Below are 15822 nucleotides of genomic sequence, written 5' to 3' on the forward strand. Positions count from 1 at the left end.
GCGAGAAATTTTTCGACTAACGGCACTCTTTCGCCGGCAGTTTTATAGTCAAGTTAAATTTAAATCTCGTCTTGAATTTTCACCTGATCATCGAAATTCGTCTCATTGCAGTCTCTGAATTTCGGTAACCTGGACAAAAAGACACCCTCGATGCTTTCCAGGCCGCTGAGAACCAACGACACGTTCACATCGCAGTTGGAGTAATCGCAGGGCTTACAGAACAGTGTCATCGATGACGTGAAGGTTCCCTTTTCCACGGTGCACATATGATCGAATTCTGATGAGCCAACCATACACTCCTCGATGCATCCAAGGAAGCTATCGTTACAAGGCAGCTGGTACAGCATCGCAGTTAAGTTGCTCGTCCAGGAGCTTGTCAGGTTTCCCTCCATGTCGTCGGCAATTTTTATCAACAGAGGGTTATCCCGTTGATCAGTGTACATTCGTGTTCTAACGTCATCGACCTGTCCTCTGACAAACGACAGATCACGTCTCACAGACACCGAGTCATCATTGAACTAGGGCACTTTGTCCACGAACGAACAACGCCTCGCGATTCTCTTCACTCGCGATTCTCCGCTTTGTCTTCTATTCCGCATAATTACTCTTTCAAATCACGGCTCACCGTTCACCAGCGCTTCGAACGGTTACGGGACGAGATAAAACTGAGCCAGAATTTTACTGCGCCGATACTATACGCGTGTTACGTGTACATGAAAATTGGCGAAGGTTAGCGTGACACGTTTCGGAAAAGGCGGCCGTCCTTGGCGTTGCTTGCGAATCGAATTAGGACTAGGAAGCACGAAGGGGAGACGCGATCACGATGGTGGTGGACGTTTATTCGGGGGCAGCGGCGTCGGCAGAGTGGCGCTAGCGGGGAGGGCGATTTTCGTAGCTCAGTCAGTTTATGGATTCTTCAGATCTCGCTTTACGACCGGTTGCGCTACTTTGGCGTTCAGGGATCGTGCTGTAGGTTTTATTTGACCTGCTCCCTCGTCTTCTCTACCTAGAACAAATGATGACAGTTTCAAGCTCTCCCAGGAGGAATCGATTTATTGTTCACGGCATTATTAGCTGATGCTCGATCGCGTGTCCAACAACTCGCTTGCCCCGTGAAACCCAGCCGAATCTGTAAAAATGAAGAAGAGGAGAAAAAAAATATATTCTGCGAAGAAGAAAAATTGGATCGGGGTTGCTTCAACGGCAAAACCGAAATGGTTGTTTCCGACATTGATCCGTTGGGACCGAGAAGCCAACCTTTGTCGCTTCGGATAGTGGGAATGTTTTTAAATTGAATAGCCCTCGGTTTTTTATTTCCAAGGCCCTTCGATTGTTTTCCCGCCTCGTTCCAGGACGCATGGCATTTCAAGCGTTCCTGGCAATTTTATCGACTCCATTGAAAGTTTCTATTTACCAGATTCGAATAAAAATATTGCAGGAATGCGTTAGTCGAGACGTAAGGAACGATCGCTAAATTAGTGATCGTGGCAAGAAGAGAATATTGTCTCAAGCAGGAATAGCAGACGACAAAAGGCGACGTATAATCGATCGATTATTTTTTCACGGATTTCGTCGAGATGTTCAAGTCATTCTCGATGGTACAGGTAGAATATTTATTGGAGATTACAACATACAAACCGGTAGCTTCGGAAACCGATGGAAACGTAAAATACAAACAAACGCGAAAGGCTACTAGAAAAATGCACGGACACGAAGTATTTTTTTTTTTTGTGTGTGTGTGTGTTATGTAAACGACAAATTTTTATTCAGGGAGCAATGTGGCGAAGATTGAAGAGGATATAATAATATTGCATCGATCAGAAATAAGGCGAGCTTAAGGTGACATCGGTGTCGATATGTATCTTGGCTAAATCCGCTCTATAAATCATGCTCGCGGAGGGATGGTGATACGCGACAATACGCCGCCCCATTTATGGATTTCGTTAAACCGTCGCTGGATGTACCAAGAAGATATTGTTTTTTTTTTATGCGTTTATCTTCATCGACACTGCATCGATCCTCGTATCTGTGTAATTCAGCGAGTCAACTTTCTTCGAAAGAAATGGATCCGGCCATTTTTTCTTCGGCTTTAAAACGAACGAAGGGATGACAATGTACAAATAATTTCCTTTTTAAATGAGAAAAGTTTCGAAGTTGAATTACACAATATTGCGTACTGAGCTTCAATATTTGCTACTGGAAAATGATACATGTACAATCTATATGGGTAAATACGGAGTTTAATTTTCTACATTTCAACTAAAGCCGTGTCTTCTTCGCGAACTTCGGAATTATTAGCGACGAATTTAGCCTCTTAGTTATGACGTGTAAACAGTTTCTAATTAACATAAGTTGTAATATTCGCTTAAGGGTTGTAATAATCGCTCGCTAGTAATCCACGCTCGAGAAACGACTCGAACTTCTCACACAATGCATTTCTTGCTCGTTTCCTGAAACGAGTTAATGTCAATAAGTCAAGGTACAATCCTGCGCGAGGCAAAAATACAGAATTCCAATCAACGAATATGCATCAGTAAAAAATAGAATATGTTTAAACCCTCTTCTAATTTGAGTTTTATGCTGGAAGCATTTAGTACGATAGCATAACCACCGTGGAAAGTCGACTAATACGACCTTCTTTTGTTCTTTGAAATATCTTGTCATGGTTTTAAAACATCCCATATATGAAGTTTAATAACGATAGATGTGGAACACGATGAAGTGCAACCCCTGCCTCTGCCATAAATAGCCCCTTCCTGAAAACCGTAACGCTTTACGGAGGAACACGTAATTGAAAATGATGCGAGGAATTTTTATTAGAACCGCAGTTGAATTCCGAGAAAAGAATGTACGAAAATATGTTTCCAAATATGATTTGAGATGATAAAGCAAGAGCATCGTACAAGATTTTAAGCTTGTGCGAAATTCAGTGTGAGTGTGTTGGAGCAAATTTTACGTGATTTTAAAGCGTTTATTGCGAAGAAATAACGTTTAAGATCGAGCTTGGAGAGCGAGGATTTTGAAAAATTCTTAACTCGCGTTAATCTTGAAATGACATATTTAACGTCACGTGTTTTAACATCATAAATTACCAAACGATTTATCTTTTACTTCACCCTCTTCCATTTCACGAATTCACTGATGATACGAAGATGTGACATTCGGTCTCGTTTACGTAACTCTAATTATACAAATTCAAATCGTTTTTATATCTAACACGTAACCATCAACGTCTCCGGCCAGACATTACACCTCTCATGAAATATTTTTTCCAGAAATACATCTCGTTAATCAAAGTGTGAATCATAGAAGCTCGTAGATCATATTCTGTACGGATCATTTCTTTTCGCGTTTCACTCGTGCTCCATTGAGAACGGATGCTCTAAATATCAAGAGTCATGCCTCTTTGACGACGGCTCATTTCTCAAATATCAGTCGCGATATTTCAACTTGATACTTGAGAAAATGTCTCGGTAACGACGGAAAGTTGCTTTGTTTGTGGAGAAGACTGGTTTCGCGAGCTCGCGGTTCATTTCACACAGTACCTTAGCAAGATAGTGGTCGTCTTGATTGAATCAACGATTTCCTACAAAGTTTTCTCGTTTCGCGGGAACTTCCTATCTCATTTTTGTATGTTATTGGCCGCTACAATTTTTCTATTGTCCGAGCAATCGATTAATTTTACGGATACAAAACGAAGATATAAAAATTGGAAAAAACTAATCAAAGTACGAAACGTAAGCTTTAAGCCAAGGATCTCTTGAAATTCTGTATCGAAGAAGCTGTTTCGTTCCTCTTCCGCTTTCCTCGGTATTCCTGAAACTTAAAATCACCGTTTTCCTATTAATGGCACGACACGGTAGCAACGAATGCCTTGAGTAGATTCCCAAATTCTCCGAAAATCTATTCGTCGAAATCTCCTCGTTAAAGATTGATCGTGCAATATCGTGTAATCTCGACGAAGATATCGTCTCAGTCTTCTATTTCTTCGTTCTTATTTCATTTAAAAGCTTCTTTTTATCGAGGGCGATGCTTCCTTTCAGCTGTCTCCAAGAAAAGACACAAGCATAAATTACACATCGGCGTAATCCTACCCTTATTGATGCTTCGCCATGGGAACCTTTATGAAACGCTCCTTTGTTCCTTCATCCGAGTGATTGACAAAGCTTTATCCCCGAATTTAACACGAGCCATTGTCTCGTAAACATCATTCGGAACAACAAAAGTTGTGTGTTCGTGTTCGCAAGGTCTCTTTTAATGAACACTGCTAATTTCAGTGGCAATAATTAAGAAATTTGACAATGCAAGATGATAAAATGGAATATATATATATAAATGCTAATTAAAAAGACATTAAAATAATATCGGGCAACAAGATGCATTCTTATTGTCACTTCTAATTATCTCTTTGAGAATTTACGAAAAGTATTTGACTGATTATCGACTCTTCGGCTTTCTTTTCTAGGCAGATAAAATATTCTTTGATGTTCTCCTTAGCGGTGCAAACAACAGGAGTGGGAGGCAACCGCCTTTTTATTTCTTTGATCCTGTTCGAGTTGGCATTTTTAGTTACTGTTAATCAAGGCGTCTAATTAGAAGTGCTTTGTTTCGAATGTAAAGTTTTCTGAATAGGCAAATTGCAGATTGATTATATCGAGATTGAAATCTTTTATCCTTCAGCCCGAGGAAAAATATATATTTCGACATTTATCGGTCAAAGGGTCGTTATTTTTTTCATTTTTAATATAATAATATTCGTTATATTTATTTCGTTATGATACTCTTTAATTTTTGTATATTTAATACGATAAGAATCGCCGAATGAAAAGCATATATTAACATAGTATTAATTCAATTAAATGAGTTCCCAGAGTTATTAAAGGCAGCAATTTTTCCCTCCCCTTTCGCAAAATCCTCTATTCAGCCTCCATTCACTGTATCACCTGTTCATTTCGCTCCGCAAATTAGTATCTGTTGCGTCCTCCAGCAATTAATGCGATCAGATTCTGTGGAAATCAGCTGGGAATCCGAACCTATCTGTTTCACGCTTAAGTTGCGTTTCTAATTGTGAACAGCACGGTCGATGTTGAAAACCATAATCAAACTAAAGTAGAAATATCAAAGTAACCGTATCGATGAAACTTCCATTCATCGATATATTCGACTACCAAAATTTTTCATTTTTTCCAATAATCCTGCCACACAATTTCATCCTCTCTAAAGAACATTTAAACATATATTCCATTCTAAACCGACGAATGCATTTGAATCGTGGATTACTCTCGAGGAACGAGGAACAGGCACGAACAATGCATCGACGAACTATAGTTCTTCCGCAATGGCGCAAACACGCGAGTTTCTGAAATTTCCGTGCGGTTAGAACATTAGCTGGGTTATCAATTCTCGTTAAAATATACAGACGCGTGAAATCGTCAGGCATATGGGGCGTAAAAACACCGCGTCGCGCTAATGAAATCGACGAATTCGCCGTTGGCAAAATCTCTGCATTAGAGTCTATCTGCCACGCGTTAATATCGAGCACCGATAAATCGCTGAGGCATATCGACGCGTTGTCATTAATTTGTACGTTAACGGAATGGTCAGCGGGAACCTCGTTCGACGCCATGCCCAGCCAGTGAAATCAATTAAACGGTGTACTGCGTTGAGTTGGAAAATTTGGTGAAATATTGTTGCCATTGGTATACGATAAAATCAAATGTGAAGAAAGAAAAATAATAGCGAGGCGAGTGCTGCATCCTTTTAGAGCAATCAAAACCAGAAAGATAATTCTACATAGACATTTGGAGATATAGCAATGCGTAAATGTAATAATACAGTCACAAATATACCAGATATATAATACGAAATATAATACGAAAAGGAAAGCAAATACGTCAAATACGTATAAGAATTATAGAAACGAGAAGATTCAGCTTTCTCGATAGAGATGCGAAGAAACATGTTGAAAATCCTAAAATAGTTTGCCAAATGAAACAACATTTTATCGTTGATTCCGTTCAAAGCCAGAAGAATCACAGCGGAGGAACGATTTCAATTGTACGAGCATCGTCGTTCGCCTTACTGATAGCAAAAGGATACGTTGTGCTCCCTTTCCTTTAGTTATTCTCTCTACATTCACACCATTTTTCACTTGCATATATAGTTCGAGACAAACGTCGCGAGAATTACGGTCTGCTACGACGACAAATTGTTCCAGCTTGTAGGAAAAGCATGTCCAAAGGTAGAAAATCCTAAAAAATTTATACGCTCAAAGCCTCACGGATAGTCAACTAGAGACGTCGTCTCTCGTAGGAATATTTTTCATTTTCTATGTTATCGTATGTTTAAAAATTCCTTAATAAGTTTCTCATACGATCAGTAAGCAGAGTTAAACGCTAATATCCCTAGAAAAAGGATTCGCCAACTTTAACGGACTAGTTCAACGATTGCAATTTCCCAGCGATACACTTTGAGCTTCCCGACTAGGACCCATGAAGCGTTCTTAAACGTCTCATCTTGGAAATTTCTAATTATGAAACGCGTTTCAAGTTGCCCGCCTCGTAAACGTTTCTCGCGGAGCAGCTCGCACATCGTGTTTAATTACCTTTGTAATTATCGCGGCGACGAATATAGATGTAAACAAGATTCCCAATTTTGCAAAAACTCTGGTCAATTCGTTCGGCGCGATAAACTCGAGATAGTACACGTTACGATTCCCTGTATCCAATTGTGAGAATTCCCGATGTTATTACTTTACTGTCAGACGTCGCGCAGACGAGTGTCTGAAACTTGCTCGTACGATCATCTCCACCGGTTAAAATTTTGATTAATTCTATAAGATCGTGACGAGAGGAGAAATAACGTTAAGAAAGGTAACATTTGGAAACAATGGTGAAATAAGTAGCAGACGTTTGTTCGAACAGAATGAACACTGTTTAAAATTGAAGATAAAATCATGATTAATGGCAACAAGGATCCCAACATGTCTTTATAATAGCTCGAAGGTTTGTAAAAATCATGCAATATTTCTTAAAGATCGATTGCGATTGTAAATTAAATTGTATTATACCATAGGAAAATTCTCAGCTGTTTCTCGAAAATACTCGAAAAGGGAAATATTTAGCGAAGATTTTCATAACTCTACACGAACGAAGAAAAGGGTCATAAAGTGATTGAAAACGAGATGAATCGTGGTAGATCTAGAAAAATGCAGGCTTGCGAATAGACGCGCTATCACGGGCAAAGTGCATCGGCCGTTCTGTGTCAGTGCTGTATGTAGGGGGCAAAGCTTGAATTTAGCTGATTGGACATCGACCGATGGGAACGAGATACGGATGTAATTTGTTAACGGGACTACATGGAAAATAATACGACTCGATAACGAGATATGATACACATCAGAGCAGGTTACTAAGGCCAATGACAGCGTTTCGTGTCACGATGGATTATTCTGTTCCTGTCTCCTATCTCTTCCTATTCATTTATCGGGTATTTATCCTTTTTAACTAGCACCAATGTGACAACTAAACACGGTACACGCATTTGTAGAATTGTCGGAAAACTGAAATAAACAGAATATAGCGAAACGATGGGAAATATGGTAACGGTGCTGGAACCTACATTTTAGATGTAATTCAAAGAATAAATTTCAGTTTAAATTTGCAAATTTACCAGCTATTTATAGAAAGTCACTCGACTCGTGTACTCTGTTCCTAATACGTGAATGTATTTGTTAAGTTTCTTCGCGCAATCTATTTGAAAGATTAAATGCTCGTTAATTAAGTTCTATGTATTAACAAGATAAAGGTCACTCGACTCGTACTAAACATAAGGGAATTCTTTTTCCTCTGCTTCTTTATCGTTACTATTCGATTTTAACTGACATACCATGCCAATCTGCATATTCATTCGGAACCTTTTTAGAAACCCAAATCGAGCGAATCGAGAATGAGATACTTTAAGTAATCAATACGAAGCAAAACATTTGTAGATCTCGCTATCGCTATACAAAGAATCGTCCTTTCTTCGTTTCACCGGCGAAGAAAATTCATTGTGAAATTTATTCATCTATACAATGCTAAAAGAACAATAAATGAAACACTAGCCAGGGGTGAAATACGAAGATTGGATAAAAACGAGAAAAGAATGTCTATGGAAATATCGGATTTCATTGCTAATAGTTAACAAACTTCAAAACGGAGTAAACTCACGAACAAACAAATTTTTACATTTGTTATCAATGTCACTGTTTTATTCCAGCAGTTCTAGTTTATCAAAACGTCATTAGTCACGATTTATTTCATTTAATTATATAGATAATTAGCCATGACAATTAATGTGAATGGAAACTGTAGACAATTAATTGTCTGTTTTATGGATTCAAAGTTGTTGCACGTCGAAATCTGTGACTTTACGGACAATTTTATCTACAATTTTATGAGGTGTACGTGAAGCGCTGTGGAAAGATCTCTCTCATGTTAGCAAAAATTTCCCAGCACAGAGAGTTACGTTATATTCGGATCGTGAATATAAAGTTCTGGATAAAATTAATGTATGCTGCTTGACAAAATTGTAACCGGTTAAATATATTTCTAAACTGGTAAGAAACATCGACGAGAAGAAGGTATTTCTATTATCTCCTGCCACTATTTGTTTTTGAAAAATGCTCTTTAGAAAATACCTATACGTTTTAGTTTTGAAGAATGAAACTCACTGTATGTTAGAAAGAAGAACTGATGGTTTTTATCTTATTATAATAAAAGATTTGCTGGTATGTAAAACTCGACGGGAAATGAAAATTATCTTTGCTGGGACACTAACGTCCAAGAGATATGATGCAATTTTATGAAGCGCGCTTAATAGAATTCAGTTAAATTTCTTACGCTGCAACGAAAAAGGAATTAAACTATATGGCTACCACTTTTGTAGAAATTTATTTGCTTTTTCACACGATCCTGATTTCAGCAACTGTGAAAGTAAAGAATATACGAGAAAGACAGGAATCAAGAAGCTGATGTAAAACACATTTCGCTAAAAACAGATTCTATCAAAACGTCAATCACCGATCGCATAGTGATATTTTACGAGCAGAGATGGCACGGTGAACCCCGTTCAGACTTTCGATACGCTTTCGCGGCCCGTGCAGCAATAACGTTATTGGAAACGAATAAAAAACTACATATTTCGTTTTTAAAACCTCACTCTTTTCAGAGATGATAAACCATGTGGCGCATAAAGATGCACAAAACGGCGATAATTTATCGATAGAGAATGTATCAACTAACGATCGTTAAATTGTATATGTTTACGAGATTTCATATTTTTAAATAGATATACAAATAATAGACAAATCGAATACAAGTAGGTTGGAGGAACTACAAATCATAGAGACTGAATTATCATTTCTATTAAAAAAACTCACCTATATTTCTATATTTTATTCTGACAAGAAGCCAATCTTTTCGTAGATTTTTATTTTATTGTTTAAGAAACGATAGCTAAAGTTGAATTCGACTTTTACACCGGGGAAATATATCTTTTATCCGAGGGAGATTTTAATGAAACTTTTATTAAAGGAGATCCCCCATCAAGAAATTTATAATGAAACGCCTCTGGTAACAGGGCCTAAAACTACGTTTTCGTAAAATTACTAGAGTAACATACAAGATTTAGTACTATGCTTTTCCGTCGATAACAAGAGAACAAAAAAGAAATAAACGACGGGATGATATAAATTGCTTGTACTTCCGAGCCAGATTAGGTTATAAAGGGGCAACAGATTCGTTTTCGCGGTGTTGCACTTCGTTATGATAGAATCTGCATCCCATTATAGGACGATGAATAGAAAGATATTTTAATCCAGGCATAGATAAAGCCGAATTTCAATCGTGATTTAGAATTAATTGAATTTCTTCGTACACCAATAGAGTCCTACATTTAACGATAATGTATCAGCACACTTTTCTCCACACTATATTATGTGAATTACAAATAAAAATAATAAAATAAAATGTATTATTCATTTTATTCGAGCATTACCGCGTTCAATTTAGCCATCCTGGTTTAAAAAGTACTTCAAGTTGAAGATATTTCTGAACACGAATGTACCAGGTTAATTCTTGACCAAACGCGAACAAATCCTATTTTGTGGAAAATGAAACCTTAAACGAACAAATTTTATTCTTCACTTTTCATTCATTTTTGCATGTAGAATAATCTCCTGTTGATTGCTTGTTCGTGTCCAGCCGAGTATTAGCCAAATTCGCATATACGTACTAAGCAAATTTTCAGACTACATTTTTCCCTGAAAATGGAACATTTTATGAAGAATTTTATTCTCTATTTTCGATTCATCGTTTATTCCATAATTTCGGAATCACCTTATATACAGAAAGGCACAGGAAAAGTCAATGTGAAATACGGAAAGAACGAACACACGGCTTCCCGCTGCATAATTTCAAATTATCCTAACCTGAAACATTTGATAGACAATTTACCTACATTTTTTGGCAAGTTCTTTACAATTCTCGTCTTCAGTTCTTCAGTTTCCTTCTTGCTCATGTTCTCTTTCGTCATGGCACAATTCTTCGTTCACAATATCATACTTTTCTTCGATCTTTTCACTGCACCAACGGAGATTCGAACGTCAATGTTACTCATGGTATTCACAGCACTGGGAAATCACCGCGAGATTCTTTAACCGAGTCGAACGATACCCGATAATCGATATATTGAAGCGATTTGTGCGACAATTACGCCTCGTGTCCAACATCAGGCAGTTAGCATTCGGAACTGGAGGTGGCACGACGTCGTCTTAAATTTCAAATTGGTAAAGGTCCAACTAATAAAATCGACAGTCGAACCGTTCTCGTTTTATCATAGAGAAAAGCATGGTCGAATCCTCGACCAAGATATGAATCTATGAGTGGGATCGTTGAATGGTTTCATTAAGAATCAAGTGGGTTATCGTGAGTGTTCAAGTGGCAACCGATCGTTGCAAGTTTAACTCCAACGTATCAAATTCTAGAACTTCGAAGTTTTCTACAAAAACAATCGAAATCGCGGATGTAACATACACGTATTCATAGAAACTATTTATTCATTAACAGTTCGAATTATTTGACTAAAGTATCAGTTTTAACGCATGTAGTTCGTTATTGCCTATTCGCGCGTGAAGTTGTACCGCGAGATGTCGTCGCAGTACCTTCCATCTTTCGATCTTTTTAATGGATTCAAATTACGCGTTTCTTTTCCTCTCGTGCGAGTCACGCGGATTCTGTGGCCACGCTGTGTTTACAAGTAATCTAGAATCTAGAACGATCAGTGAGAATCTGAAATCCTATCCCGTTTTGCTTGGAACTGGTTCTCGCCGGTATGCAGGTAATTTCGAAAACGATTCCTCTTCGTCTCGTATAACGATATTTCTCGATTATTACTCGTTGGTTACTCGTGTTCTCGTGTATAACCTTATAAGAGAAACTACTCGTAGATTAAGATTTAGAACGGCATAAAGGATCAAACAAATCGCGATCTCGTAGCTTCTAAAACTATTTCAAAAGCCGAGATCAGTTTCCTTGAGTTCCCATTTCTGAGAAATAAGGATCGTTTCTCGAAACACGAATATTTTCGAAAGGAAATGGGAGATGGGAACGCGGACATTCGTCATTAAACTTTCGCGACTTAAACCCCGAAATTACTAATTCATTCAAATTTCTCACACAGTCGTATCAATTTTCTTAAATGATACACGTTTCAAAAATCTTGGAAGAATTTTTTTGTGATTTTGAATCGACGATCGGCATAAATCAGTTCACTTCGAAGAACGTAACTATATATAAATTAAACGAACACGGAACAATAATTACTTGGTGCATTCCTACAGTCACAGAGTCGACGAGAATTAATTTATATCGATTGTAATATTTTTGATAGGGTTACTGTCAAAATATGTATATTCTTCCAGACACGCATCCTCGAGGTTTGGCCGCGTGGATCATACTGAAGGCGCGACGACTCGGTGGAGGTAGCGTTGCCTTACGTCCTGGGGTGGGAGAAAGACAGAGAGAGGGACCGGGATGCGCGCCAAAACTTGTTCGCTCAGCTTCAATGGATATTTCACTCTAAGGTTCGCAATATCATCATGGATAAATGTCTGTATATCAGAATTTATATCGTAGGCTTGTTTGCTTTCTAAAATATTTATTATAGATATGGTGAATGAATGGTATCGAACTAGTATCATAATATACGTAGGTATACGTGCGATATTTGTTTTATGCAAAAAGTCATTTTTAGTACGAACGATTTTTATTTATAATATGCGAGAATTAACGCACAAATAATACAGTACGAGTACGTATTTAACATTAATAACACAATATATTAACTGATTATCATAATATTTATATTACAATAATTGCGATGAGATACTGTTTGCAATCGATATTGCAATCGCATTTAATATGCTGTGGACGGATAATAATGTTGTTACTTCATGAATCAGGAGATGGAGATTCATTGTTAATTAATGAACAAACTACGAGAATACTCGATTTTTCACCCCGTTGAAAGCAGTTTTGCATTTTTACGTTGATAAGAGGAAAAAGTTTCTCTCTACAGGTTGCTTTTTTCACGAATTTTCCTGGACAAGGAGGTAAAAGACATGTTTGATTAACCAGATTTTAATCGTCGCATTTTTCTATTTTCTCGCTCGTTTCCAACTTTTTATAATACTTTTTCTGCGAATATTTTCGTTTATTTTGCTCCCATAATATTTTTAACGCATCCCTTTATCCTCTCAGTTGTCTTCTTCTCAAGCATGTTAATTTTAATTAGATTTAGTCTTCGTACTTTCATCCGACAACAATATTCTTTCTTTTCCTATTTCTCTTCTTTTTTTCAAAATTATGTACTTTTGATAAAAATTCTCAGCATCCGTAAGATGATATTTTCCTTGTAAAAAATAATCTTTTGCCTGACGAATTTGACAAAAAATTTGGATTGCAACCAAGACAAATCGCAAGAAAAATATCGTACGCGTAATCATTTGGAGATTTTTTAAATCGAATATACTTGGAGCAAATTTATTTTCGTCCTCGTTTTTATCGATCTGTTATATTAGTTTTAGTAAAAAAAAGAAAAAAAATGACATCGAAAAATGTAACCGCGCGATCGTCGATAATCTCGCGTCGAATTCACGAATTGACATTCTTGGCAGGATTACGTTTGATATTAAGTTGGAAAACGATATTCGTCTCTGGATATTCGTGCAGCACAACCAATATAACTAGACTATCGAAAATTCCTTCCAGCATCAAATAATACATTTCAACCTTTCTCAACTAACTTGGAAATTAATACAGTTTGTAATACGTCGGTGAAGATACCAGAAATAACGAACAAGATGAAACGCAACGTTCGCTATCTTCTGATAAAAACGAATTACGTCAGAAAAAACGTCGTGGATCGAATCGAACCCGGACATTACGCGAGACTTTATCTTCGCTTTGAATAAAGGAGGAAAAGAAATACGAGAAGATTCATTTTTACAACGGAAAACTCTAAGTGGATTATGTACAGTATATTCACAGGGCTATGTCCTGTTGATCGTTCGAAGGATTTTTTACTTCAAAACGTATAATTGTAAAATTTGCAAAATCCAATATTATAGAATCATTATTTAACGTAACTTCCCATATCGCACTAAAAAATTACATTTATCCTTTACCTCAAGTTAATTCTCTCAACTACTGTCGTTTGAAATAACGAATTCCTTCCGTAAGACTGGAACAGTGTCTGTTTAATTAATTACAATCGTTTTTCCTTCTCATTTTCCTTATTCTTCCTTTAAACCTATATACACGACACGGCTTTGACGAATTGCAAATTTCTCCTGCGTGAAAGACATTGATAATTAAATGCCTATATCTAAGGATCTTTCTTAAATAATCTCCCTCCTGAAATGACCCTTTAGTTTTATCTCTATTAAAAAGATCACCGTAGAATCTGTAACTCGAAATTGAATGCGAAACTTATTTTCCATTTGGTTGGTCATCAGGTATCATTTACATTTCACGTGCATATATTGTTTCCTACATCGAAACGAACATATCGTTTACATCAAATGTCCAGAATTGATCATGTATCGGACACTTAATGCCTCTTGGTTCGGTCGTTCGGGAGTAACGAGGGGAACACAGAATTCCGCATTTTAGCTCGGTTAAACGTGAAAATAAATTCCCGTCAGAATTCGAACACGTTTGCACTGTTGCACAACTCATTATACGCGTCAAGAATTTCTGCTCTTTCACGCTGATAAATGATGGTGTCGTACCGTATTAGGTACATGTTACAAGTTGCAGCCGGTGAGGTTCGAACCTCTAGTTTCTTTTTCTAAGAGACTAACCGCTAGCCACGAAGCTTTTTATGCCGTTTCAATACAAAATTTTATTCAATTAAAAAGTTTTAGCTGGTGTAACGAAATAAAAAGTAAAATTGTGCTGTATTCAGTTCGAAAAATCGAGAGTCAAATGTGAAACGGCTAATGGAAGAATGGTACATTTTTCCGAATACATAAAAATATAAATTTTCATTTTAATCACAAAGGACAATATAGTTTCATCTAAATGTAATTTTCCAATTGCTTTTTGATGTTGCAGAACTAAATGAATGAGCGAAGGCGTTTAATTTATAAATTGGAAAATTATATTGTACAAGACAAATGCACTTTCAGTGAAACGCGCCAGCTTGAAAATACATGTAAATTAACTTGAAACTGTATGCGTTGTTGCGTCGAACAGCTCGTTTTAAACTCGAATTCCACGTGGACGCTAAATAAACGAAATCGAGCCTCGATATAGCCGAATGAAAAGGATCATTCTAATCCAGCCACCGTGGAATTACTGTGCTCATTTCCGCAAACTCTAAAAACTTCCGTATTTAATTTAAAACGAAACACGAACACGTCCATCCTGTACCTTGGTGTAATCGAAACTGTCCAAAGTTCTATCAAGTTTCGAAGACTTTTTCTTTTCTGTTTTTCGAGATTGCAAGTTCGAACACGCCTCGAATAAAAAGAAAGGGATGGAATTACCATCGATAATGATTCTCATCTTATCCAAGTTTTAGAAGCAAAAAACCGTAATATATTTTAATGAAAGCTGTTAGTGCCTTATAATTGAATTCACTTTTAAAAGAAAATTCTATTCTTCTGCGTACATTATAATCGTAGCAATAATTGTAACGCGTTAAATGCCGCAAAAATTTCTCAGTCTATCGTATCGTTCATTCAGTTAGATTTTTCTTATTACGTCCATTGTTGTTCCTCTAAATTTCTTTCCAAACAAAATATTATCTCGAGTGTTTTTATTTCTCTTGCAGAAAGTTCTTCTCCACCAGCTCGTCAGTAAATCGCGACATCGAGCGTAATGGGATTCTGTAACTTCATCGAGTGCCTACGATAAAGTAGTCGTATTTGACAATTATAGAAATCTTTTTTTCCCGTAGTAAATATAAATCATTGCAACTTCGGAAAGCCTTGAACTTTTCTGTAACGAAAAAACGATAGAAAGAACTAAAATACGTGAACTTTTCTCCTATATGAATTGCATAATTTTTGCATGTTTATCTCGTTTATGTGTCATAACTTTTTCCACTGCTTTTCCTTCTTTCCCTTCTGGTATGTTTTCATTTATTATTCGAAACCCCCGCGGGAGATGAATGTTTAAACAGATGCATCGATTTTAGCGGATCCAATTTAGACCTTTTCCAAATCTGTGAAGTTTCATTTTAGAACTGTCTGTCTTGCGAAGTTTTACCAAACTT

General features: G+C 37.0%; 2 protein-coding genes across 3 annotated transcripts in view; one reads left to right on the forward strand and one right to left on the reverse strand.

The window, feature by feature from the left end:
* 5-HT2A (5-hydroxytryptamine receptor 2A) overlaps positions 1-12124 on the reverse strand; it is a 37838-nt gene extending 25714 nt beyond the window's left edge. Inside the window, exons 1-2 of one of the 2 annotated variants that reach the window (XM_033346451.2) lie at positions 10501-12124; positions 84-1129 (exon numbers count right to left, since the gene is read on the reverse strand). In XM_033346451.2, the coding sequence (XP_033202342.1) occupies positions 84-443 (360 nt within the window). In that variant the 5' untranslated portion in view covers positions 444-1129; positions 10501-12124. Of the gene's footprint in view, positions 1-83; positions 1130-10496 lie in introns of both variants that reach the window. The other variant, XM_076621213.1, reaches the window with a different exon arrangement.
* LOC117163781 (protein FAM8A1) overlaps positions 12060-15822 on the forward strand; it is a 34754-nt gene continuing 30991 nt past the window's right edge. The window contains exon 1 of the mRNA XM_033346478.2: positions 12060-12124. Within this exon, the coding sequence (XP_033202369.1) occupies positions 12075-12124 (50 nt within the window). The 5' untranslated portion in view covers positions 12060-12074. The remainder of the gene's footprint in view (positions 12125-15822) is intronic.

The sequence above is a fragment of the Bombus vancouverensis genome, chromosome 9 (genome assembly GCF_051014615.1).
Source record: "Bombus vancouverensis nearcticus chromosome 9, iyBomVanc1_principal, whole genome shotgun sequence".
NCBI lineage: Eukaryota > Metazoa > Arthropoda > Insecta > Hymenoptera > Apidae > Bombus > Bombus vancouverensis.